Genomic DNA, 25,707 nt, shown 5'->3' on the forward strand with positions numbered 1-25,707 from the left:
TAGCATGGACTGCTATTGACTTTGCTAGTTGAGCAGCATTCATATTTTCTTCCGTCACTTCAACATAAGGATCTCCCATCTGCAATAGCAATACAGCTTAAATTACAGAGTTGCTGAAACGTGGAAGGCATTGTAGTGAGTCCATACGCACAAATCATACACAATATATAATACTTTTTGAGTAGGGTCATTATCGGGTTCAACAACATCGGCATTATCCAACTCTATATCAGATTCTACAAGGTCGTCTTGAGCAGATAAAGGAGGGTCTGGCTTCTCTTCATAAGAATCACCTGGTTCCTGCATAAGTTGAGTGAGTAATAAAAAACGGAGATTCCAAAATTGATTCAGAAAATATGAAAAGGAGAGGGGAGGCTCACCGTTTTGGGTTGGGTAGAGATACGAGCACCGAGGCTGCAGTAGAGGGAGAGTGTGAGCGAGAATTGGGAGAAAGAGATGAAAAATGGGAAGAAAGCGAAACCTGAGGAGATAAGCAATTGCACGTGGACAGAGACGTTAGACACGTCAATACATTTTTAACGGCATTAGTTTTCGATGACTAAAACCAAAGTTTCGAAAAAAATAAGGACCAAATTGTACCTTATTTTGAAAGAGGGACTAAAACCAGAAACGACCAATAGTTTAGGGACTAAAAACATATTTAATCCAAATGAATTTGATAGAATCACCTAATGATACTTTTCTACCAAATTGGAATGAATGAGATAGAAGTTCTCTCTACCTCTCATCTTAAAAAAATTATAGTAATTTTTGTAAAACAACAAATGATTTTAATATTAGTTTAAAAGATTATTTATATTTTTAATTAATATCGAAATTTTTTTTTGATTGTGATTTTCATTGGACCATATTTTTTGTTTTAAATAAATAAAAGGGAAATTTCCTTTTTTTTTTCTTTTTATATATCTGTTTCGGTATACATTTTCCTGCGTTGTTCCTGGCTGTCTGGGACGCGTATTCTGCTGTCTGGGATGCTTGCATTTCTTCAATTGTTGTTCTTCATGTTCGTCAAAGGAGGGGGAGGTACCTGCAAAGATACTCCGACGCTCAAGTCAGATATGAGTTATGGAGCTGAAGCTCAGAAGAGAGTAATTGGATACTGCTCTGAAATAATACTCAGGATCTCTAGAGCATAAAGAGAACGTACCTGGACTTTGGTCCTGTCACTGTATTTATAAGTAAACTAAGAATAACCACCTTACCTAAAAATGTGGTTAGTGGCTTTGACCAATATTTTAACTGTCTAAAATATCTAAGATATTTATGTTATTACATAAATATCCTTACTACATAACATGCCCCCCAAGTCCGAGTTAACCGTTCCGTTTTATGAACGTGGTAACTCTAGGACTTATGAGTTTGATGGAGGCTGCCTTCGCTGTAATTAGAGAGCGTGTGCAAGTAAGGAATTTGATGGACAAAAAGGAGGTGAAGACGAATGGCAAAAACCAAAAGGCTGAACAAATTTGAGGCCGAACGGCCAACTTCTTAAGCGCTCGTTAACATGAATGTAGAGCGATGTTCGAACGCTCGTTGATGCGGATTGGCGAGCGCTTACGGAACGCTCGTTGAACGGAATGTCGAGCGATGTTTGGACGCTCGTTGACGTGCATTTGATTGTCGAGCGTTGAGGTCGACCGATTGACTGAGTGGACGATCGTTGACATTTGATTGTCGAGCGTTGAGGTCGAACGCTGACTGAGTGGACGCTCGTTGAAATTTGATTGTCGAGCGTTGAGGTCGAACGCTGACTGAGTGGACGCTCGTTGACATTTGATTGTCGAGCGTTGACGCTGTATGACTGACTGAATGGACGCTCATACACATGAGTTGGCGAGCGGTTGAAACCAAAGGTAGGCCGAACGGCCGACTGCTTGAACGCTCGTACATGGATTGTCGAGCGGTTGAAACCAAAGGGCAAACACCTTTGAGGCCGAACAGCCGAGTGCTTGAACGCTCGTACATGGATTGTCGAGCGGTTGATGTTCTGGGTGTTCTTGGGCGAACAACTACCAGGGGGAGTGTATCCCGTAGAACGCTTGTGGACATGGATTGTCGAGCGGTTGAAACCAAAGGGCGAACACCTTTGAGGCCGAACGGCCGACTTCTTGAACGCTCGTACATGGATTGTCGAGCGGTTGAAGCCGAACGACTGACTGAGTGGACGCTCGTTGACAATTGAATGTCGTGCGTTGAGACCAAATGACGAACGCCTTCGATGTTGAACGACAGATTCTTTGAAAGTAGATGTTCTTGGGCGAACATAAGCTAGGCTAGAGGATGGTCCCCGAGGTTTGATGGTGTGGGTGTTCTAGGGCGAACATCTACCAGCGGGAGTGTGTCCCTTTATTCAATGCACCTGGGTGTTCTAGGGCGAACATCTACCAGAGGGAGTGTGTCCCTTTATGCACCTGGGTGTTCTTGGGCGAACATCTACCAGGTTGAGAAGTGCTTCAGTATGGATGGCTCTCAGGTGTCCGTTCTGATGTACAAGAGACGATTATCTGCACTGTAAGAAATAATATTGAGTATATAAGTCAGACCGTTTGGTCAAATTGCAAACCTGATGGCTGAACGTCCGTTAGCCCGAATGCTGTACGCTTGAGGACGAACGTCCGAGAAATGTAATGGCCGAACGTTGATGCCAATATAACGAACGTCATTGGAGTGGAGTGGTTGGATGTTGATGACGAGCGAACGGTGGAACGTTCTGGACCGAACGTTAATGACGACCAAAGCGAGCATCAGCTGTAGTTGAATGGACGAGCGCTTGCAGATCCGAGTGGACGAACGTTGTTGAGTCTGATGGCCGACCTGTTGAGGCGACGGACTGCGGAACGAACCTGGGGCTGAGTAATGGACGTTCAGGACGAACGTCATTGACATCGTCTGGCCGATCATGGGTTGGGTCGAATGACCGTGGCGTTCGAATGATAGAGCGTTCGTTTGGAGGTATGTTCGTGCAGTAGAGGCCAACTGCGAGGCCGAGCGGTGATGATCAGCGAAATAACGAACGCTCTAGGCCGAACGTCCATATTGATTGTGGAGCGTTCGGTCCAGAAGGCGAGGTGGCACGTCCGGCTGTGTGAACGCTCGTACTCTTTGATTGTCGAGCGTTCGTTCCAGAAGGCGAGGTCGAACGTCCGGCTGTTTGACGTTCGTACATAATGATTGTCGAGCGTTCGTTCAAGAAGGCGAGGTCGAACGTCTGATAGCGGGAACGCTCGTCCACGTTGAGTGTCGAGCGTTGGCCTCCTAAGGTTGAGGACGAACGTCTTCTGTTTGAACGCTCGTCCACGTTGAGTGTCGAGCGTTGGCATCCTAAGGTTGAGGACGAACGTCTGATAGCTTGAACGCTCGTCCACGTTGAATGTCGAGCGTTGGCCTCCTAAGGTTGAGGACGAACGTCTTCTGTTTGAACGCTCGTCCACGTTGAGTGTCGAGCGTGCGAATCCAAGGGCGAGGACGAACGTCTGACAACTGGAACGCTCGTCCACGTTGAGTGTCGAGCGTGCGAATCCAAAGGCGAGGACGAACGTCTGACAACTGGAACGCTCGTCCACGTTGAGTGTCGAGCCTGCGAATCCAAGGCCGAGGACGAACGATCCGAGGCGAACGGCTGGTGGCTTGAACGCTCGTCCACAGTCTTTGTCTAGTGTTGGAATTCGAAGGGTGAGGACGCTCGCACATACTGATGGTCGAGCGTTCGAGTATATGCGAGGCCAAACGCTAGAGGCCGAACCTTGATGATAAATGAAGTGACGAAACGCTCTAGACTGAACTTGGATGGTCATGCAAAGTGACGAACGCTCTGGGCTGAACGTTGATATTGATTGCTGAGCGTTCGGTCCAGAAGGCGAGGTCGAACATCTGATAGCTGGAACGCTCGTCCACGTTGAGTGTCGAGCGTTCAAATCCGAGTGCGAAGACGAACGGTTGATTGCTCGAACGCTTGTCCAATGGTGTTGTCGAGCGTCCCAAAATGAGTGCGTGGACGAACGTCAGTGACGTAGGCTGAGTACAAGACGTTTCAGGACGAACGTAGTTGGCGTACGTTCCTGGACGAACGTAATTGGGGACGTTCCAGGACGAACGTTATTGGCGTACGCTAGGCGGGCTGGTTAAACTATATGGCGAACGTTTTTGAAACCGAACGTCTAATTCCTTGAACGTTCGTGTGGTACGTGTGGTCGAATGTTTGAGCGTCCTCGTAGCTGTGAGGCCGAACGTACACGAGGCCATGGCGGGACGTTTCAGGACGCACGTCCTTGCCGAACGCGAGACAAGTGGCACGCTCGTACAGATTTTGAATGGACGGCTGGCGTTTAAAGTTTGGGGAATAGAAATTGGGTTGGATGACGTGGAGGCAGAACCGCATGACGCGTGGATGACGCGAGTGTTGCGGAAGACGTGGATAATGGGTGACAACCGTCTTCTTCCCGCCTCTCTGCAACATCTATCTTTACCCCAAAAAACCCTAGAATCAATCGCACCGTGGAACGATTGGAGACAGCGCAAATTGGAGATGCAGGTGTTGCCACTGGTGAAGGCGGCACTTGTCTGAGTCGAGGCGGCGATGGAGGATGGTTTGGTGGTGCCCCTGTGACAGCAGCGCCTGGTGGCGCGATGGAGGCTTTTCTGTTCTTAGTTTCAATTTGGGGATTTGGGGATTTTCGGTGCTCAATCTCGATTCTGTTCCTTGGGGTTTTGATTCCTGTGTGAAGAGTTCGCCATTTCGAAGGCGTGAAGATGGCATTGACAGCGATGCAGTGATTTGAAAGAGCGGCGGCGCTATGAGTTTTTGGGTTGCGATTTGGGAATTTAGGGTTCCCGTCGTTCTGCGATTTCTGGTGTAATTGGGAATTTGGGAAATTAGGAATTGTAGAAGGAGAAGATACAAGGGTTCCCTGGAGAAGATGGTTGCACGTTTTGAGGTTCTGTTGGATTGAGAAAATGGTTGTTCCTAATCACAATTTGGGTGCAGATTGCCATGAAGAAGGCACGATTTCACGACGGCGTTGTTCGAAGATTGAACGAGGATATGCGAATCGAGTTTTCAGAGGTTGGGTTTGATCTTTGTGTCTTGAATTATTGCGTTTCAGTGGTTCAGGTACAGATTTGTGGCTTTGATCTTCGCAGAGGTGTTCACGGTAGCGTTAACGGCTCGCGGAGGAGATTCCTTGTGGCGATGCTGCAGTTTGATTCATTGAGGCCGAGGCTCCTCTTGTGGCTTCTTTGGGTTGGCACTCGGCCCCACGGTGGGCGCCAAAATGTTTCGGTATACATTTTCCTGCGTTGTTCCTGGCTGTCTGGGACGCGTATTCTGCTGTCTGGGATGCTTGCATTTCTTCAATTGTTGTTCTTCATGTTCGTCAAAGGAGGGGGAGGTACCTGCAAAGATACTCCGACGCTCAAGTCAGATATGAGTTATGGAGCTGAAGCTCAGAAGAGAGTAATTGGATACTGCTCTGAAATAATACTCAGGATCTCTAGAGCATAAAGAGAACGTACCTGGACTTTGGTCCTGTCACTGTATTTATAAGTAAACTAAGAATAACCACCTTACCTAAAAATGTGGTTAGTGGCTTTGACCAATATTTTAACTGTCTAAAATATCTAAGATATTTATGTTATTACATAAATATCCTTACTACATAACAATATCTTTTCAAACTTATATCTTATTCATTTTATATTTTTTCTGCTTTTATCTTTTTATTTTTTTTTTCACTATTTTATTTCGATCCGTTCAAACAAAAGCGTACCTGATCGGGTAATATTATTTTTTTATTGATATATTGAAAGAACCAACCCGTTTTTCCCGCGTCATTATATATATATATATATAAAAGAAAAACGTTTTACTAATGCGCTGCATGAAGAGTTCTCCGCGGCCGTTCTGAGAAGCGGGGCTTCTCTTTCAATCTGATCAATTTTTCGCGGCGAAGAAGCTCTTTTAGTCGATTTGAATTTCTTGAAACCTTCTATGTTTCCGGTATGCATTCGAAACTTTCATGATTTACATGATTTTGAATCGAAACCTCCATGGCTTATTTCTCTCATTGCTACTACTTTTAGTCATAGTTTTATAATACTTCCAGAAAACTTCAAAATATCACCGATTATTTCATCCTATATCTACGGCTTCATGTTTTTAATTGATTCATGACAAATGCCTTTGTTCTGTTTGATAAATTGCCCGAAAAAGTAAACAATTGTGAATTTGAGTTTGTTCCACTCTGTAAATTTGTCGATTTCTTTAATTATCACTCTTTACTGTGCTATATTGCTTCTGAATGAAATGGTTTAGACTGCGTGCGACTGCTAACTATGTTTTTTTTCCGCCGCTCAGCAAACTCGACTCACTATTTTTCTTGCTAGGATATTTTGTAAAGATATTCAAAGTTTATTTCAGTTTTTAATCTCATAAAGATATTCAAAGTTTATTTCAGTTTTTAATCTCATAAAGATATTCAAAGATTATTTCAGTTTTGATTCGTTCATTGAAGATTATTTTTGAGACTGCTGTTAGATTATCTCATAAAGATATTTGAATATAGATATTCGAAGATTATTTCAGTTTTTATTGAAAGATTATTGAAAGATAATTTGAGTTTTTTTTATTCCTCTGTATATTTATCTTTGTTTTTTTTATTAAAATAAATTTAAGTAGGTTTTTTGTATGACACGCGCGTCCAAACATTGGACCGTGTCACCACCGACGTGTCCGTGTCCGTACTGCGTCCGAAACGGGAAGCGCGATGCCACGGCCGTGTCGGAACTTCACACGCTACGGCAGAAGAGCACAACAAAAATAGTTTTATTTAATATTTTTTAAATTAAAGAAAATTATTCTTTTTGGAACTTTAGATTTTATTCTGCATGTGTGTTTTTTCTCAAAAATTTTATGGCAGCCTAAGAATCTTCTTTATTCTGTAATTGTTTTCCATTTTCATGTTTGAGAAGAACATATCAATTTGATGATACTTTTGCGCTATTAGAGTTTGAGCGTTTGTCACCTTTTCTCTTTTCTTTTTTATCATATTGTGCCTGGGTAGGTGTCCATGGCTACAGATTCAAGGAAACGCACATTGGAGGCTTTGGAGAGAAGGATAGCTTTTGCTAAAGCTGAGGTTCTTCAAAAAGAAAAGAAAAACAAAAAGAATATAAATGAAAATGGCAAACCACTTATTCCTACGGATTCTACTTCTAAAGATCCTTCCCCGCATTTGTTGCATTCATCTTCAGTCACACCCAAGAAAGGTAATTCATCTTTCAATGTTGTTGATTGTTCTTACTTCCTTCCTTCTTCACTGCTGGGAGTAAATTAATACATTGTAGGATGTTTCACTTGCACATTTTTTTATTTAGTTGTATCATAAGAACTTGTTATCTACATTAGGAAGTATTTTGTCTTGTGTCTTGGTTTTTGTAGTTAATAATTGAATTCTACTTTATGATACTGATGCGAATATCTGTAAATATCTTGTTTGACATTTATCTGATAATTTCCATTTCCCCTTTTAGGAAATTTCACCTTTTCTGGTCATACCAATTCACCAGGTACTAGAAACTCAATGTCATATTACCCTTTGATATATAAGTTCTTTCTTTTATATTTTCATCCTTTTGATTTTGAGGGTTTTATGCGAAGTATATTTTAAACTTATCACTTCAATATATATGGACAAAATGATGTTACTAATTATTTGCAGAAATTGAAGATGGTCCCGTATATGCCCAACTTTCTGTGCCTGTAAATGTCAATCTGCTCCCATATAGTGAGGTAATTCCTTGCTTGGAGCTCATGTCCTGGCTGAGAATATTAAAAGAAATCTAATAAAAGCATTTGCTGATAAAATTTTTCATTATAAATCCGTAATAATTAATCTCCTCTAACGGCTTAACTCTTAAAACAAACACGGATGCATGGAATAATTCACAGATCTTAAAAGCCACCTTTTAACCAATTAACTGTGTGCTCTCAATCTAACCAAAATGTGGAAGTTTCTTTATCTTCCAGTTTGAAAGATGCAGTTTTTTCCATTAGCAATGATAAATTGGTGGAAATTTGTATTTGTCACCATTGACATATATTTTGCAGTTTTCCACCGAAAGAAGAGGTTCGATTGATGGCATATTGCATGAGCTTCTTCAGAATGGAGATGCTGCACAAAAGTACATGCAAGGATCTGGAAACATGAAAATTGACAACTGGATCCTTCTTGATAATTTTGTACAAGGACGGGTGCTTTCTTCTGGCTCTCAAACTAGAGCTTTGCAAATCCATTCAAAACGCTCTAAGAAACACATGTCTATGAGACAGCATAAAAAGTGTGGATCATTATATCTTCCTCAAGAGTTCCAAAAGTAAGTTAAAAAGACACTTCCTGACAATATGTTGATCCTTAATGTTAGTTTTAACTGCTGCAATTGTTAATGTATATTTTTGTGAGGAATCTTTTATTTCAGCATCAGCTTTTGTTTGGGAAGTTTAGCTTTATGCTATTACAAATAATGTTTTGTACAAGTTTATTGGTCACACTTTTTCTACAATGATGTTTCTTTTGTTCCCTAATAGTTTACTCTGCTTGCAGATTCGATATTTTCAAGCCAATGCATGAAATGTGGAAAGATTACCTAATGTTGCTTCTTAAATCAACTGGGTACATCTTATGTTTAATTTTTGTTGAGTTGAAAATAATCATTTATGCTGCTTTCCTCTTGAGGCTTTTATGACTATTAACTTGTTTAATATTGCAGGAAGAATCAACTGTCTCAATGTCTCCTAGGTGCAGATCTACATGGTGCTTTCATTTTAGGTTTGAGCACATTCTTTTTTACTTTCTAATGAGTTAAAAACACCTACGACAATCTTATAATAAAAAGGAAAACGTTGCATAACTAGACAATCATTGACCGGAAGTACAATTATTATCTATTTTTTTCTCTCTCAAAAGACGAAAATGTTCTAATGTGTAATTCTTTTATGTACGTTGAAAAGTGTTAAAATTGCTGTTACCTCTACTAGAATTGTCAAAGCTTATTTTTGATTCTCGTGGAAAGAGCTAATGATTTTGATTAGTAGATACAAAGCTCATCATCTTACAATCTTCTTGTGAGGTTAAGTGTGTGTCAATATATATATATATATATATATATATATATATATATATATATATATATTATATAATAATAACAATAATAATAATAATAATAATAATAATAATTTGTCATCTTTACTCTATGTGAATCTTCAATAATATTTTAAGCATGGAAATGGAAATTTGTTGATGATTTGATAACAATTCGTTAAAAGGTTACACAGTAGGATCAACAGACCTTACTAAAATTGGGCTATGATATTTTGTTTGAAAGTGGAATTTAAATCTATTTCAACATTATAAAACTGACTTGTAAGATTAGATTTTTGTCTATTTATATATTATAATTTGATCATATTTTTAATTGATGTGAAATCTTTTATATGATCATTTTTTAAATTATGGCAATGAGTTCAATAGTGGAGTAACCTGCCCGGTTGGTTCAGGGTGCAAACCAAGTGTTTGCTTCTCTTGTTCAAGAAACATTCCCTGATCAGTGCTCTTCGTTGCCTTTGAAATCCCCTCTTTCCTGCATAACCCTTTTCACCGTCCATCAGAAGAAAAAAGAGTTGGGCTTCTGATGTGTCAATATGAAAAGATTAATTGTCTTAGCCTCTATCTCCTATATAATCATCTGCATGTTATCACTGACTATACCTAGTCCATCTGTTTTTGCAGTTGTGGAATGTAAAATAACTTATTTTACAGGAATTCACGGCATCATGATTCGTGAAACTGCAGAAGCTTTTGGGATAATTACTGAAGATGATAAATTTCGAGGTAATAGAGACTGGCGTTGCATTATCAAAGTGGTTATTCATGTAAGCTTGTATGAAGTTATACGGTTGTTTCTAGATTTTTAGACCGAACAAATTTTCCTAATTCCTAGCCGCCACTTAAAATTGTGGGCGTATCTGAGCAATTATGCCATTCATGCACAAGTTACCACTTTCACTAGGAAAATTAAATAGGTTTTGACTTACTATCACCTGTGCTCTCGTTCTGAGAATTCCTTAATCCTTATTTTAGGTTGATCAGTATCCCTTTCAATATTGTGAATTAGTTTTTACGAACTAGGAACCTTAAACATAACAAATTCTGGGATTTTTTTGAAGTTGAAGTTGTTATTATTCGTTTCAAACTTGTGATGACCAAATTCTTACTATCTATTTGGTATCACGCAGTTGTTCCCAAAAAGGGTTCTGTATTTGTATTCCAAGTTGATTGCTGGAAAGTCACTCTGCATGGAGATAAACTTGGTTCAAGAAAGGTTGGATTGTGATATTGGTGATGATCCTTCTACTGTAGGTAACAACATCTTGGCCCATTTCTATCGGTTTTTGATGAGGTACTTCATCTTTTTGAGTGAACCTTGTTCTGTCATCTTGTGTTTTTCTTGCTATTCTGTGTATTTTATAATGTTTTTCTTACTTTAAGACAGAATATCCGTAAACCCCTGTGCATTTTGAAAGTCTTGAGCTATGGAATGCTGATTGGATTGTGGCAGTGGAGAAGTTGGAGATTGCTTAAGGGTTAGTTGCTGGAAAGACGGTGAATGACAGTGACTTTGACTTATTAGTGGACACATGCTAGTCTTTCTGTGCTGGTTTGAACTTCTCTCGTCTTAATAAGTCGTTGTAGATTTTGGTCCTGCTAGTTACAAGATTGCCGGTTTTTGTCTGCAATTGAACTCTCCATTTCTTTCTTAATTACAAAGTGGAGAGGAATTCTGAAGAGGAAGAAATATGTTTAGCCGTCACTCAACAAAAATTAATTAAATTATATTGAATTATACGAACTAGAACATTCTTTTGTGAATTTATATTGAATGGATCCAATGCTAAAAGAAACTGAAATTGTAATTTAGTCAAATATTTATTATAACATTGTAGTGTATGGCAGGCATGTTCAAATTCGTTGAGACTGTATGCTTATAACGAACCTTTTTTCAGGCTGTCAAGTAAATGTTGCATGCAACTGTAACTATTATTAGTAATAAAAAATCACAACCTTTTCCCTGGCATTGCCCATCTTTACCAAAGATTTTTGACACAATCACTGTAGCTTCATAGAATTTTAAAATGCTGTGGTTTATTGCTTAGTTCCCAATACCGTGAATAACCACAGTTCCAAAAATAGGAATAACCACATATACAACCAAAATAATAATAAAAAATGTAATTGTATGATGCACATGTGGTTATCAAACATATTCTTGGAATCTAGTCTAAAGCACCACATTTGAATTTTTATGAGTTATTCCACCGAGAAATTCCATATCCCCAAATAAAATAAAATGAGAAAATAAAAATTATTTCTATCCCATCCACTTTAAACACACTCGACCCATAAAGAATTATTTACATTTTTCAAAGAAAGAATAATTTAAATTCTTACTTCAACTACATCTCCATCTTTGAGTTTTGTGTTGGGCAGTACTAACTGTCCATTAATCAAAACCAGCTTTCCTTCCAAACCAACTCTTTGAGCAGCATCAGTTGCAGTGCTTCCAGCTTTTAACCTCAAAATTTCACCATGAGGCCAACAAATAATTACCACTTCCCCAAGAGAACCGTGAAGATCATAAAACTTTGAGTCGTATTTTGTTTGCTTGACACTTACTTCAGAGCGCAATTGCTCTTCCTCAGGAAAGCATTGTTCTCAAAAGCTTCACCTAAAGGATGAATTACATACACAATCACCGAAACATTCATCTACATTCACAAATCTACTGGAATGAATAACAGGGTGAAATTAAAATATCAACTTTTCAAGAAAATAATTGCATTTATATAATTTGATTGGCAATGAAAACAAAGGAAAGCAAACAAGAGAAATCTCCATTTGCACAATCTGTATAAGAGAGGTAAGATGGTTGCCAAATACCTTGTTATTGATGCCGGCTTCAGCAGAAGCTGATGCAACCAAGTCAAATTTTGAGTGAGATGTTATCCAGTTAACTTGTCTGCCCTCAAACACGGCCGCCACAACAGCCCAATATTCAGATTCTTCAGTAAAATTGATAACTTGGATGAAAGTTGGGAGTAGTCTCCCAAATTGGTCTTGCTGCGAATGATGCAAATAATAATATAAAATTCTTCAGTACAGCAGTCTGCGCTTGCAAACCCACTGTAGTTCTAAGAAAATCAGTAATGAAAGAAATCAACATTACATAATTATATTGTAACTACCCCAACATTTAACTCCATTTATTCATCATTCTCTCTACTCTGAAACACACCTTTCTTTCTACTATTTTATTTCACTTTTTCAAACAACCCCAAATCTATACTTTCCAAAACCAAGGATCTCTCCCTCACATATCTACTCTCTCACATACTACTGGAATATAGTTTCTACATGCACATACATTTACTTTGTTTTCACTTGATTTCAAAGACCCATCTCTTACCAACCCCTTCTTCCATTTTAATATCAAAACCTCACCACTTTACGTAAAACATGTACCCTTCCCTTTCTTTTCCTTTTAGTTCATTCTTCCCACACAACTTCAACTTCTCCAAAACTACACTTAGAAACCTCTAACCCACAACTACCACTCTTACTCTTCATCATCTCCTCTTTCTCCAACTAAACCTAAACCATTCTTTTTGTTTTCCTCCTCACTTTTGTCACTCACATGCACATAAAACAATCTCTTTTGGTTTCACATAAAGTCACCATGCAAACTCTCCACCTCTCATTATTCCACCTTAAGTAAAACCTATACAACTAAACAACCCCTATTCCCTTATTTTTCACTTCTTCTTACTTTGCACACAAATACAAGACAAAAACACACACACTCATTCTCTTCCTCTACCTGCAAGAGAAAACTCAAACCACTTACCCACAACACTCTTGGTTAAAGGGTATAGAAATGTGCCCCTCAACAACCCCTCTCTCATTTTATGTAAAGTAAAGAGTATAAGGAAAGAATACAACCATGGCTTAAACATACTCATAAGAATAAACACATACCTGCAACATCCCAAAAGAACCAAAACATGCACATCTTATCAACATGCGTAAGTTTCAAAACAAACATGGTTAAGTTCCTTTACGTAACAACCCAACATACATCTATACATGCACCATCAAACATACATATATAGTCTAGTTTTTAACTACTCCAACATGCATACAGTTATATGAACTCCTAGTTTCCCCCCCTTACCTCTAGTTCCAGTGAGTTTCCACAACCGTTTGAGGTTCAAAGCAAAGACAAAGATGGCTTCCTTTCCTTGCGTAGCAACAGTGCTTCCCACAATTCAAAACTACAGTTCGAACCTATGATTTAGCATAGTATGTATATTCCTCCACTCTCTCACACATAATATGGTTTATATAAGATGGTAGGTTAAGTCCTCGCTCATGTTTTTAATATGCACCATGTAACTTAACTATATGTTTCTTACTTAACTTTATAATCTATCCAAAACCCTACCAAACAAAAGAAGCCAAGCTATGGAAACATATTTCAACACCTACTGCCGACATTGTCATCTTCAGAACTCAAATCATGCAAAAAGAGGAAGGACAAGTATATAAAAATATATTTTCTCTCCTATCATAAACATGAAAAGCCAAAAAGCATAAAAACTTAAAACTTTAGAAAATTCCTCTCAAGCCTCTCACACTTTCACGTGCTCTACCCAACAAAGCCTTCTTACCTTTATTTTATTTTATCACTATAAGACCTACACCTCTCCACCAATGAAAATAAAACAACTAGGAAACGTTACTCAACCATTCTTTCAAACAATTTTCTAAAATTAAGATAACATTAGTTCTAATTAATTTATTTTATTCACTTTCTTAATATTTTCATTACACAAACATATCATAATTAATTATTTAGTAACACAAAATATAGTAAAATAAAAGTATATTTTTATTTTACACAGGTCTTACAATTTACAGTGACACATCTATTTCACCAAGAAGTATAAAAACATTTGTATTCCTAAAGTGAATTAGAGTTATTTAATATTTGTATCTTTTGATTTATTTATTAATCCATACTTATATTTAAATTAAAATGGTATAAGGAACGGTCGAGTGGTCATTATCTACCACTTTTTGGATTAGCACATAAGTCAATGGGTCGCGGTAAGACAGACGAGTGTTTTATCCTGCATCTCCAATATCTCATCCTTCAGCTCAAAATATGACAATTTTAACCTTTTAACATTTACCATGCACTTTTATTTTTTCAAAAATTTCATTTTGGATGTTTCACCTTGCACCTACAACATTTCATCTACCCTTTTAATTTTTTTAGAATTATTTTTTTAACCTTAGTAAATATTTTTTTAACTTTTTCTTTTTTTTATTAAAATAATCATACACATCTTTAACACTGCACCCCTCTAACAAATTTTTAAAACTTTGTTTTTTTATTTATAATTTAATAACTATTTAATTTAATTTAAAAATTTAATATTATTTAATATATTTTATATTTAAATAACTATTAAAATATAATATATATTATTATAATAATAATATTTCATTAATTTAATATAATAATACAAATTATATTTTAATAATTATTAAAATATGAAAATATATTAAATAATATTATATTTTTAAATTAAATTACATATTTATTAAATTATAAATAAGAAACAAAGTTTTAAATTCTTTTATTAAAAGAGAGTAGAGTTAAAGGGGTGCAGGGTTATTTTAATAAAAATGAGAAAAAGTTAAAAAATATTTACTAAGATTAGGAAATTATTTTTTTGAAAAAGTTGAAGGTGCAGGATGAGATAGATATTAGAAGGTGAAAACTATAATTTTTGGAGGTGCAGAATGAGATGTTGGAGGTGTAGGATGAAATACCCCTGAGTTATTTATGATGGACCATAGTTGAGTTAACACTTATATTATGGTTGGACCAACATTTATATTATGGTTGGACCAATAATCCAACAGGTAATAAAATAGCACCAAAATAATTAAAGAATATTAATTAAGGATATTTGATTAAAGATATTAATAAACTGTTTACGAGTAACTGATCACATCTAAATGTAAGTTTATTTTTATGCTATTGGACCTATGCTAAGTGTGAGATAACTTATAAATAGAATGTTAAGTCCAAAAGGGTAAGTACGCTTTACTATATTCCAAATACTGGATTGTATTACGCATAACTTCAACGTCAGAGTGACTTTTACAGGAAAACTCCATCAGAAAGGTACGCCTCTCAACCCTACACATATCCATAAAAAACACTAATAATTAACTTTTTTAAATGTTTTTAATACAATTTAGCCAAACATATTTTAATTAAATTTCTTATGGTTGATTGACTATTAATAAAATAGTAATAGTCAACGACGCAATTAAAAAAAAACCAAAAATTTTAAAAATCTTAATTGGAAAAGATATAGTATATAATTTAGTGAAATAATTAGGTGAATTAAGGAGGTAATTAAATTTGATCCTAGATGAGTGAAAAATAGAATAATTGCATATTTAAAAAGATTTGGTGTGAGAGGAAAGAAAGTAGAACAAAAGAAGAAGGCGTTTAGCAGAGAAAGGATGGCAATGGAGTCAGAGCAAAGCAAAGCAGGAACAGAGATGCTCCTTCTTCCCCATTCTTCTGTTGAATTGTTATTTGTTTTTTTAAATAAAGCCCTATTTCTAAGGGTTGAACTAGAGTAAGCTTGTTAGCTATTATTTAGGTGTACGTGACTACTTTTTAGCCATTTACTTAGATTCAGTTTTTATCTGTAAAGGCTTATAAAAAGCCGTTCTCTTTCAATTGAAAAAGATATAGAGAATTATCCATTCGCAAACAATGTGTGCAGGCTGTGCTCTGTGTAGTTAACAAGTGGTATCAGAGCTCCACACGGGGCCTGATACGGAGTGAACAGCTGTGATAAAGTGTGAACAGCTGTAGTGCAAGTGAGAAGAGTGTGAGTGCACATATAGAAGAATGAGAACCCGTGAGTGAAAGCAGTGAAAAGAGTGTGGGGAGTGCACATACAGAAAAAGGGAAACGGTGTGAGTGCATAAACAGAAGAAAGAAGGAAGGATGTCCAATATGGAGAAATTTGTTCAACCTGCCATTCCCAAATTTGATGGTCACTATGAATTTTGGTCTATGACCATGGAAAATTTCTTACGCAGCAAAGAGATGTGGCAGATTATTCAAGATGGGATACCGCTCTTAGGTACCCACCCCACTGAAGCTCAAGAAAAGGTTGTAGCTGACGCTACGTTGAAGGACTTGAAGGTAAAAAATTACCTGTTTCAGGCCATTGACAGGGAGATATTAGACACTATTCTGGACAAAAGTACGTCCAAGAAGATTTGGCAGTCCATGCAACAAAAATTCCAAGGCTCAACCAGGGTCAAACGAGCACAACTCCAAGCCTTGAGATGTGAGTTTGAGTTACTCACTATGAAAGATGCTGAAACCATTGATCAATATCTGGGACGTACTCTCAGTACTGTCAACAAGATGAAGTCGAATGGAGAGGTGATGGACTCAAGTACTGTGGTTAGCAAAATACTCAGATCACTCACCCCAAAATTCAATTATGTTGTGTCTCAATAGAAGAATCTAATGATTTGAGTAAACTAAGTCTTGATGAACTCCATGGAAGCTTACTGGTTCATGAGCAGAGAATGCAAGACTCGCAACTCGATGAACAAGTGCTGAAAATTTCTCATGATAGTAGATCAGAAACAGGATACAACCAAGGAGGTGGCGGATACAACCGAGGAGGTGGCGGATATAACCGAGGAGGTGGCGGATACAACCGAGGAGGTGGAGGACGTGGTCGTGGAAGAGGTCGCGGAAGACAATCATTGAATAAAGCACTTGTGGAGTGTTTTCGGTGTCACAAACTAGGACACTTCCAATATGAGTGCCCACGACTCGAAAAACAAGCATATTATGCAATGTACGAGGAATAATCAGGGGTAGAAGATGAAATATTATTGGTAGCATATGAAGAAACAAATCATGTGCAGCAAGAAGACTGGTTTCTTGATTCTGGTTGCAGTAACCATATGACTGGAAATAAACAGTGGTTTACCAAGATACACGAACAGGGACTATGCAAGACTGTCAAGCTTGGTAATGACAACACTATGGCTGTAGAAGCAAAAGGAGACATTCGAGTTTGTATTAATGGTTGCTCACATATCATCACAGATGTATATTATGTTCCAGAACTTAGAACCAATATTCTAAGTTTAGGCCAACTCCAAGAAAAAGGTTTGGCTGTATTGATTCAAAATGACTCTTGTAAAATTTTCCATCCAGATCGTGGATTACTTCTTCACTCTAGCATGAAAGGAAATAGGATGTTTTATCTAACGTCCTCAATGAATCCTCGTGAATCACAGTGTCTTCATGTAGATGAATCTTCTGAACAAGAAGTACAACTTTGGCATAAAAGGTTTGCTCATCTGAACTTTCAGGGACTTTGCACACTTGCCAACAAGCAATTGGTCACCGGCCTTCCACCTCTAAAGGCGTCCAAAGAAACATGCACCTCGTGTCTCATTGGAAAATAACATAGGAACACTATACCAACACAAAGTCCTTGGAGAGCGTTGAAGAAACTCCAACTAATTCATGTTGATGTGTGTGGTCCCATTTCACCCTCGTCTCATAGCAACAAGAAGTACGTTCTAAGTTTCATTGATGATTACTCTCGTAAAACATGGGTTTACTTTCTACATGCAAAATCTGAAACATTTAGTGCATTCAAAAGCTTTAAAGCCCATGTGGAAAAAGAAGCCAACGCTTCCATTATCTGTTTAAGAACTGACAGAGGTGGTGAATTTACCTCTGAGGAATTTGAAAATTACTGCAATCATCAAGGGATTTCAAGACAAAAGACCACAGCTTACACTCTGCAACAAAACGGAGTTGCAGAAAGAAAGAACCGCACTATCTTGAATGCAGTTTGAGCAGTTTTACATGAGAAATGTGTTCCAAAGTCATATTGGCCTGATGCTGTCTGGTGGTGCGTTCACGTCCAAAATCGAAGCCATCATCGACAATAGATCACCAAACACCAGAAGCACTTTGGAGTGGAGTCAAACCACATGTTGGCTACTTTCGAATATTTGGTTGCATTGGCCACGTTCATATTCCAGATCAAAAGCGCAACAAATTAGATGATAAAAGTCAACCGTGTATACTCTTGGGGATAAGTGAAGAATCAAAAGCTTACAAACTATACAATCCTGCTAACAATAAAGTCATCATAAGCAGAGATGTAGTGTTTGAGGAGGACAAAAGCTGGAATTGGCATGGCAATGCAAAGGATGATACTCGTGAAAGTGAAACTTCGGTCCTAGAAGAGACACCAGTAGACTCTTTCCCACACGAACTTCAAGTCAGTCATGACACCAGTTTAGATCCACTAATTAATTCTGATTCAGACTCAAAATCTCATTATCCTCCAACTGAAGGGAGGGCAAGAAGACAGAGGCGACCACCTGCATGGATGACCGATTATGAAACGAACCTCTCGATAGCAGAAGAAGAGAGTTTACTAGCCATGATGATGTCCGAGCCTGAAGATCCTCTCTCATTTGAAGAAGCCCATACAAATTCAAAATGGAGAGATGCAATGAATGCTGAAATCGAAGCAATAGAAAGAAATAACACTTGGGAACTCGTAGATCTTCCAAAAGAAGCCACACCTATCGGTGTAAAGTGGATATTTAAGACCAAACTCAATGAAAGAGGTCTGATAGAGAAATACAAGGCCAGATTGGTTGTTAAAGGTTATGCTCAAAGATTTGGAATCGACTATACTGAAGTTTTTGCCCCAGTCGCTCGACTTGATACAGTGCGAGTCTTACTAGCCTTGGCAGCCCAAGAAACATGGGAAGTCTTCCAACTTGATGTAAAGAGTGCATTCTTGCATGGTGAACTTCAAGAAGAAGTGTTTGTTCAGCAACCTGAAGGGTTTATCAAAAGGGGTAGAGAAAATCAAGTGTATCATCTCAAGAAAGCTCTATATGGGCTTAAACAAGCTCCACGAGCTTGGTATAGCAGGATTGAAGCATATTTTGCAAAAGAACACTTTGATCGGTGCTTCAGTGAACACACCTTATTCATTAAAAGGTTTGATGGTAATATTCTAATTGTTAGCTTATATGTTGATGACATAATTTTTACTGGCAATAGTCGTCAAATGTGTGAGGATTTCAAGCGTTCAATGCAATCAGAATTTGACATGATGGATTTGGGAAGAATGAGGTACTTCCTAGGAATTGAAGTTATACAAAGTGATATAGGAATTTTTATTTGCCAAAGACGTTATGCCTGTGAGATGTTAGCTCGGTTCAACATGTCCGAATGCAATCCTGTTTGCAAACCAATTGTGCCAAGCACTGTACTATCCAAAGATGATGAAGGAACATTAGTTGATTCCACCAAATTTAAACAAGTTGTTGGCAGTCTCATGTACTTAACTGTCACTCGACCAGATCTAATGTTCGGAGTAAGTCTAATTAGCAGGTACATGGCTACTCCAAAGGCATCACATTTGGCTGCCACAAAGCGTATTCTGAGGTATGTCAAAGGTACCATTAAGTACGATATTCTATACCAAAAGGGAGGAAAAACTGAAATCACAGCCTATAGTGATAGTAACTATGTTGGGGATTTAGATGATAGACGAAGCACTTTTGGGGCAGTATTCATAATAGCATCAGGGGCTGTATCATGGGCTTCGAAAAAGCAGTCAGTAGTTAGCTTATAAACTACAGAGGCAGAATATATAGCTGTAGCAGCATGTGCTTGTCAATGTATTTGGCTTCACAGAATTCTAGAACATATTGGGATTGAAAGAAAGGATCAATCACAATTCTATGCGATAACAACTCTACTATTCAGCTGTCCAAAAATCTTGTCTTTCATGGATGTAGTAAGCACATTGCAGTAAAATTTCACTTTCTTAGAGATCTCGTAAATGATCACATTGTTCAATTGAAATATTGCAATACTCAGGAACAGGTGGTAGATATAATGACTAAGGCGGTGAAGCTTGAACAATTTGAAAAACTTCGACAAATGCTTGGAGTAGTTGATATTACTACAGTAAGCTAGAGCTTAAGGGAGGGATTGTTGAATTATTATTAGTTTTTTAAATAAAGCCCTATTTCTAAGGCTTGAACTAGTCTATTAGCTATTATTTAGATGTACGTGACTACTTTTTAGCCATTTACTTAGATTCAATTTTTATCTGTAAAGGTTTATAAAAAGTCGTGCTCTTTCAATTGAAAAAGATTAGGAGAATTATCCATTCACAAATAGTGTGTGCAGGCTGTAGTCTGTGTAGTTAACATCTTCATCTCCTCTCCAACCCAACAATCCTGCAAACCCAAAGCCAAAGCCAAAGCGTTTCGTGAAAAATCAAATTCCAGATTCAATCCTCAACGACCCGCTTCTCAACGCCGCCATCTTCGTCCTCCCCTCCAACTACAACTTCGAGATTCACAAGTCCGTTTGGCGCGTGCTCTCCACGGGCACTAAGCGCGTCGCCCTCTAGTTTCCCGAGGAACTCCTTATGTACTCTCTTTCCCTCTCATACATCTTCACCACCTTTGACGCCGTCACCCATTGCTACATCCTTGACGACGTAACCTATGGTACCTGCTGCGTCGACGACTTCTCCGCCGCCGCCCTCAATGCCGACCTCCTCATCCACTACGGACACAGCTGTCTCGTCCCCATCGATGCCACTACGATCCCCTGCCTCTACGTTTTCGTCGACATCAAGATCGACGTCCCCCACTTCGTCGACACCATCAGGTTGAACCTTGAATCCCGCCCCAAACACTCGTTGTCGCTGGGACAATTCAATTCACCTCAGCGATTCGCGCTGCGAAGCCCCAATTGGAGGAGTTAGGGTTTAGGGTTTTGGTTCCACAGTCGAAGCCGCTTTCCGCGGGTGAGGTTCTGGGTTGCACGGTGTCCAGGGTCTCGGCAAATTTGCTTGGTTGTGGCATTGGTGAAAGCGTTTTGGTGTTTGTGGCGGATGGAAGGTTTCATTTGGTGGCGTTCATGATTGCAAATCCGGGGATTAGGGCATTCAGCTATGACCCTTACATGGGGAAGTTGTTTCTGAGGAATACGATCACGTGGGTATGAAGCGGTCGAGGAAAAATGCGATTTTGAAAGCGAGGGAGGCTCGGAGTTGGGGTGTGGTTTTTGGGACTCTTGGGAGACAAGGGAATCCAAGGATTTTGGAGAGGTTGGAGAAGAAGATGAAGGAGAGAGGGTTGGATTACACTGTGGTTTTGATGTCGGAGTTAAGTCCTAGGAGGGTTACTCTGTTTGAGGATTCTGTGGACGCCTGGATTCAGATTGTGTGTCCGAGGTTGTCCATTGACTGGGGTGAGGCATTTGTTAAACCGGTGCCTACTTCGTTTGAGGCAGAGGTTACTCTGGGAGTGATACCTGGGTGGTGGGAGAAGAATGAAGTTTGTGAAGATGGTGTGGGTTGTTGTAAGAGGAGTGGTGCTTGCTGTGAGGGGGATGCAAAGGGAGGGGAAGATTTTGGTGGAGATTATCCAATGGATTACTATGCTCAAGATGGTGGCGGGTGGAATTCATCTTATGTGAAGAAATCTACTCGTCTTGCCAGGAGAGTTTCAGTCTCCTCTGATGCTGGTGCTGCCATTTCGCAATAGTCTTAGATTTCGCAACAGTCCAAGGTTTTCAAAACACAGTTAGGACTCTGAGTATGTCAAGGTTTCTGCAGTTTTTCTGACACGACAAAGCAAGCAAAACTACGGCAGCATTGACTTTGTTTGATCATATTTTCTTGGAATATCAAAGATATAGTGACAACAACAATTTAAAACTTTGGTTATAACAATTTGCTTGAAAAGGGTAGCGTCAATATGGTCTATTGTTTTCTTTTGTTTTTAGCTTTGTCTTATTTAGGATAAATTTTGTTGGATGGATGTTTGGGGGAGGAGAAGAAAACATGATGCAGTTCTTTGGTCTGATATGAGACTGAAGAGGATAGAATATGATAAGCGCAAAGTCTTAAATTACCTGGTGGGGAAAGTTGTGGTTCTTCATTTTTTGAACGTTTTGGCAGTGAGTGATTTGTGATTGAGAATGTAGGAGTACACGGGTAATGACAACACTATGGCTGTAGAAGCAAAAGGAGACATTCGAGTTTGTATTAATGGTTGCTCACATATCATCACAGATGTATACTATGTTCCAGAACTTAGAACCAATATTCTAAGTTTAGGCCAACTCCAAGAGAAAGGTTTGGCTGTATTGATTCAAAATGACTCTTGTAAAATTTTCCATCCAGATCGTGGATTAGTTCTTCACTCTAGCATGAAAGGAAATAGGATGTTTTATCTAACGTCCTCAATGAATCCTCGTGAATCATAGTGTCTTCATGTAGATAAATCTTCTGAACAAGAAGTACAACTTTGGCATAAAAGGTTTGCTCATCTGAACTTTCAGGGACTTTGCACACTTGCCAACAAGCAATTGGTCACCGGCCTTCCACCTCTAAAGGCGTCCAAAGAAACATGCACCTCGTGTCTCATTGGAAAACAACATAGGAACACCATACCAACACAAAGTCCTTGGAGAGCGTTGAAGAAACTCCAACTAATTCATGCTGATGTGTGTGGTCCCATTTCACCCTCGTCTCATAGCAACAAGAAGTACGTTCTAAGTTTCATTGATGATTACTCTCGTAAAACATGGGTTTACTTTCTACATGCAAAATCTGAAACATTTAGTGCATTCAAAAGCTTTAAAGCCCGTGTGGAGAAAGAAGCCAACGCTTCCATTATCTGTTTAAGAACTGACAGAGGTGGTGAATTTACCTCTGAGGAATTTGAAAATTACTCCAATCATCAAGGGATTTCAAGACAAAAGACCACGGCTTACACTTCACAACAAAACAGAGTTGCAGAAAGAAAGAACTGCTCTATCTTGATTACAGTTCGAGCAGTTTTACATGAGAAATGTGTTCCAAAGTCATATTGGCCTGATGCTGTCTGGTGGTGCGTTCACGTCCAAAATCGAAGTCCATCATCGACAATAGATCACCAAACACCAGAAGCACTTTGGAGTGGAGTAAAACCACATGTTGGCTACTTTCGAATATTTGGTTGCATTGGCCACGGTCATATTCCAGATCAAAAGCGCAACAAATTAGATGATAAAAGTCAACCGTATATACTGTTGGGGATAAGTGAAGAATCAAAAGCTTACAAACTATACAATACTGCTAACAATAAAGTCATCATAAGCAGGGATGTAGTGTTTGAGGAGGACAAAAGAAAGGAACCAATCACAATTCTAGAACATATTGGGATTGAAAGAAAGGAACCAATCACAATTCTATGCGATAACAACTCTACTATTCAGCTGTCCAAAAATCTTGTCTTTCATGAACGTAGTAAGCACATTGCAGTAAAATTTCACTTTCTTAGAGATCTTGTAAATGATCACATTGTTCAATTGAAATATTGCAATACTCAGGAACAGGTGGTAGATATAAAGACTAAGGCGGTGAAGCTTGAACAATTTGAAAAACTTCGACAAATGCTTGGAGTAGTTGATATTACTACAATAAGCTAGAGCTTAATGGAGGGATTGTTGACTTATTATTTGTTTTTTAAATAAAGCCCTATTTCTAAGGGTTGAACTAGTCTATTAGCTATTATTTAGATGTACGTGACTACTTTTTAGCCATTTACTTAGATTCAATTTTTATCTGTAAAGGTTTATAAAAAGTCGTGCTCTTTCAATTGAAAAAGATTAGGAGAATTATCCATTCACAAATAGTGTGTGCAGGCTGTAGTCTGTGTAGTTAACATCTTCATCTCCTCTCCAACCCAACAATCCTGCAAACCCAAAGCCAAAGCCAAAGCCAAAGCGTTTCCTGAAAAATCAAATTCCAGATTCAATCCTCAACGACCCGCTTCTCAACGCCGCCATCTCCGTCCTCCCCTCCAACTACAACTTCGAGATTCACAAGTCCGTTTGGCGCGTGCTCTCCACGGGCGGCAAGCGCGTCGCCCTCCAGTTTCCCGAGGGCCTCCTTATGTACTCTCTTTCCCTCTCATACATCTTCACCACCTTTGCCGCCGTCACCCATTGCTACATCCTCGGCGACGTAACCTATGGCTCCTGCTGCGTCGACGACTTCTCCGCCGCCGCCCTCAGTGCCGACCTCCTCATCCACTACGGACACAGCTGCCTCGTCCCCATCGATGCCACTACGATCCCCTGCCTCTACGTTTTCGTCGACATCAAGATCGACGTCCCCCACTTCGTCGACACCGTCAGGTTGAACCTTGAATCCCGCCCCAAACACTCGTTGTCGCTGGGACAATTCAATTCGCCTCAGCGATTCGCGCTGTGAAGCCCCAATTGGAGGAGTTAGGGTTTAGGGTTTTGGTTCCTCAGTCGAAGCCGCTTTCCGCGGGTGAGGTTCTGGGTTGCACGGCGCCCAGGGTCTCGGCGAATTCGCTTGGTTGTGGCGTTGGTGAAAGCGTTTTGGTGTTTGTGGCGGATGGAAGGTTTCATTTGGTGGCGTTCATGATTGCAAATCCGGGGATTAGGGCATTCAGGTATGACCCTTACATGGGGAAGTTGTTTCTGAGGAATACGATCACGTGGGTATGAAGCGGTCGAGGAAAAATGCGATTTTGAAAGCGAGGGAGGCTCGGAGTTGGGGTGTGGTTTTTGGGACTCTTGGGAGACAAGGGAATCCAAGGATTTTGGAGAGGTTGGAGAAGAAGATGAAGGAGAGAGGGTTGGATTACACTGTGGTTTTGATGTCGGAGTTAAGTCCTAGGAGGGTTGCTCTGTTTGAGGATTCTGTGGACGCCTTGATTCAGATTGCATGTCCGAGGTTGTCCATTGACTAGGGTGAGGCATTTGTAAAACCGGTGCTTACTTCGTTTGACGCAGAGGTTGCTCTGGGAGTGATACCTGGGTGGTAGGAGAAGAATGAAGTTTGTGAAGATGGTGTGGGTTGTTGTAAGAGGAGTGGTGCTTGCTGTGAGGGGGATGCAAAGGGAGGGGAAGATTTTGGTGGAGATTATCCAATGGATTAATATGCTCAAGATGGTGGCGAGTGGAATTCATGTTATGTGAAGAAGTCTACTCGTCTTGCCAGGAGAGTTTCAGTCTCCTCTGATGCTGGTGCTGCCATTTCGCAATAGTCTTAGATTTCGCAACAGTCCAAGGTTTTCAAAACACAGTTAGGACTCTGAGTATGTCAAGGTTTCTGCAGTTTTTCTAACACGACAAAGCAAGCAAAACTACAGCAGCATTGACTTTGTTTGATCATATTTTCTTGGAATATCAAAGATACAGGGACAACCACAATTTAAAACTTTGGTTATAACAATTTGCTTGGAAAGGGTAGCGTCAATATGGTCTATTGTTTTCTTTTGTTTTTAGCTTTGTCTTATTTAGGATAAATTTTGTTGGATGAATGTTTGGGGGAAGAGAAGAAAACATGCTGCAGTTCTTTGGTCTGATATGAGACTGAAGAGGATAGAATATGATAAGGGCAAAGTCTTAAATTACCTGGTGGGGAAA

General features: G+C 39.1%; 1 protein-coding gene, 1 long non-coding RNA gene and 3 pseudogenes across 2 annotated transcripts; 4 read left to right on the forward strand and 1 right to left on the reverse strand.

Moving 5' to 3' along the window:
• Positions 1 to 5,856: 5,856 nt before the first annotated feature.
• LOC148206078 (ribonuclease MRP protein subunit POP4-like) lies at positions 5,857 to 11,030 on the forward strand. The gene is made up of 10 exons (XM_088104070.1): positions 5,857 to 6,016; positions 7,080 to 7,284; positions 7,549 to 7,584; positions 7,737 to 7,807; positions 8,126 to 8,391; positions 8,619 to 8,687; positions 8,785 to 8,843; positions 9,804 to 9,905; positions 10,310 to 10,473; positions 10,563 to 11,030. The coding sequence occupies exons 1-9, from the start codon at positions 6,008 to 6,010 to the stop codon at positions 10,405 to 10,407; spliced, it is 915 nt and encodes a 304-aa protein (XP_087960196.1). The 5' UTR covers positions 5,857 to 6,007; the 3' UTR covers positions 10,408 to 10,473; positions 10,563 to 11,030.
• Positions 11,031 to 11,325: 295 nt separating this feature from the next.
• On the reverse strand, positions 11,326 to 13,440 carry LOC148206079 (uncharacterized). Its single transcript, XR_015783438.1, has 3 exons — positions 13,303 to 13,440; positions 12,012 to 12,191; positions 11,326 to 11,799 (listed from the first exon to the last, which is right to left on the reverse strand). It is a non-coding gene; the product is annotated as an uncharacterized LOC148206079 (long non-coding RNA).
• Positions 13,441 to 15,680: 2,240 nt separating this feature from the next.
• Positions 15,681 to 21,803, forward strand: LOC148206080 (uncharacterized; annotated as a pseudogene).
• LOC148206081 (uncharacterized) lies at positions 16,240 to 17,057 on the forward strand (annotated as a pseudogene).
• A 466-nt stretch (positions 21,804 to 22,269) lies between the features above and the next one.
• On the forward strand, positions 22,270 to 25,325 carry LOC148206082 (uncharacterized; annotated as a pseudogene).
• Positions 25,326 to 25,707: the final 382 nt, after the last annotated feature.

The sequence above is a fragment of the Vigna umbellata genome, chromosome 1 (genome assembly GCF_029865625.1).
Source record: "Vigna umbellata cultivar VRB3 chromosome 1, Vumbellata_1.0, whole genome shotgun sequence".
In the NCBI taxonomy this organism is placed as follows: domain Eukaryota; kingdom Viridiplantae; phylum Streptophyta; class Magnoliopsida; order Fabales; family Fabaceae; genus Vigna; species Vigna umbellata.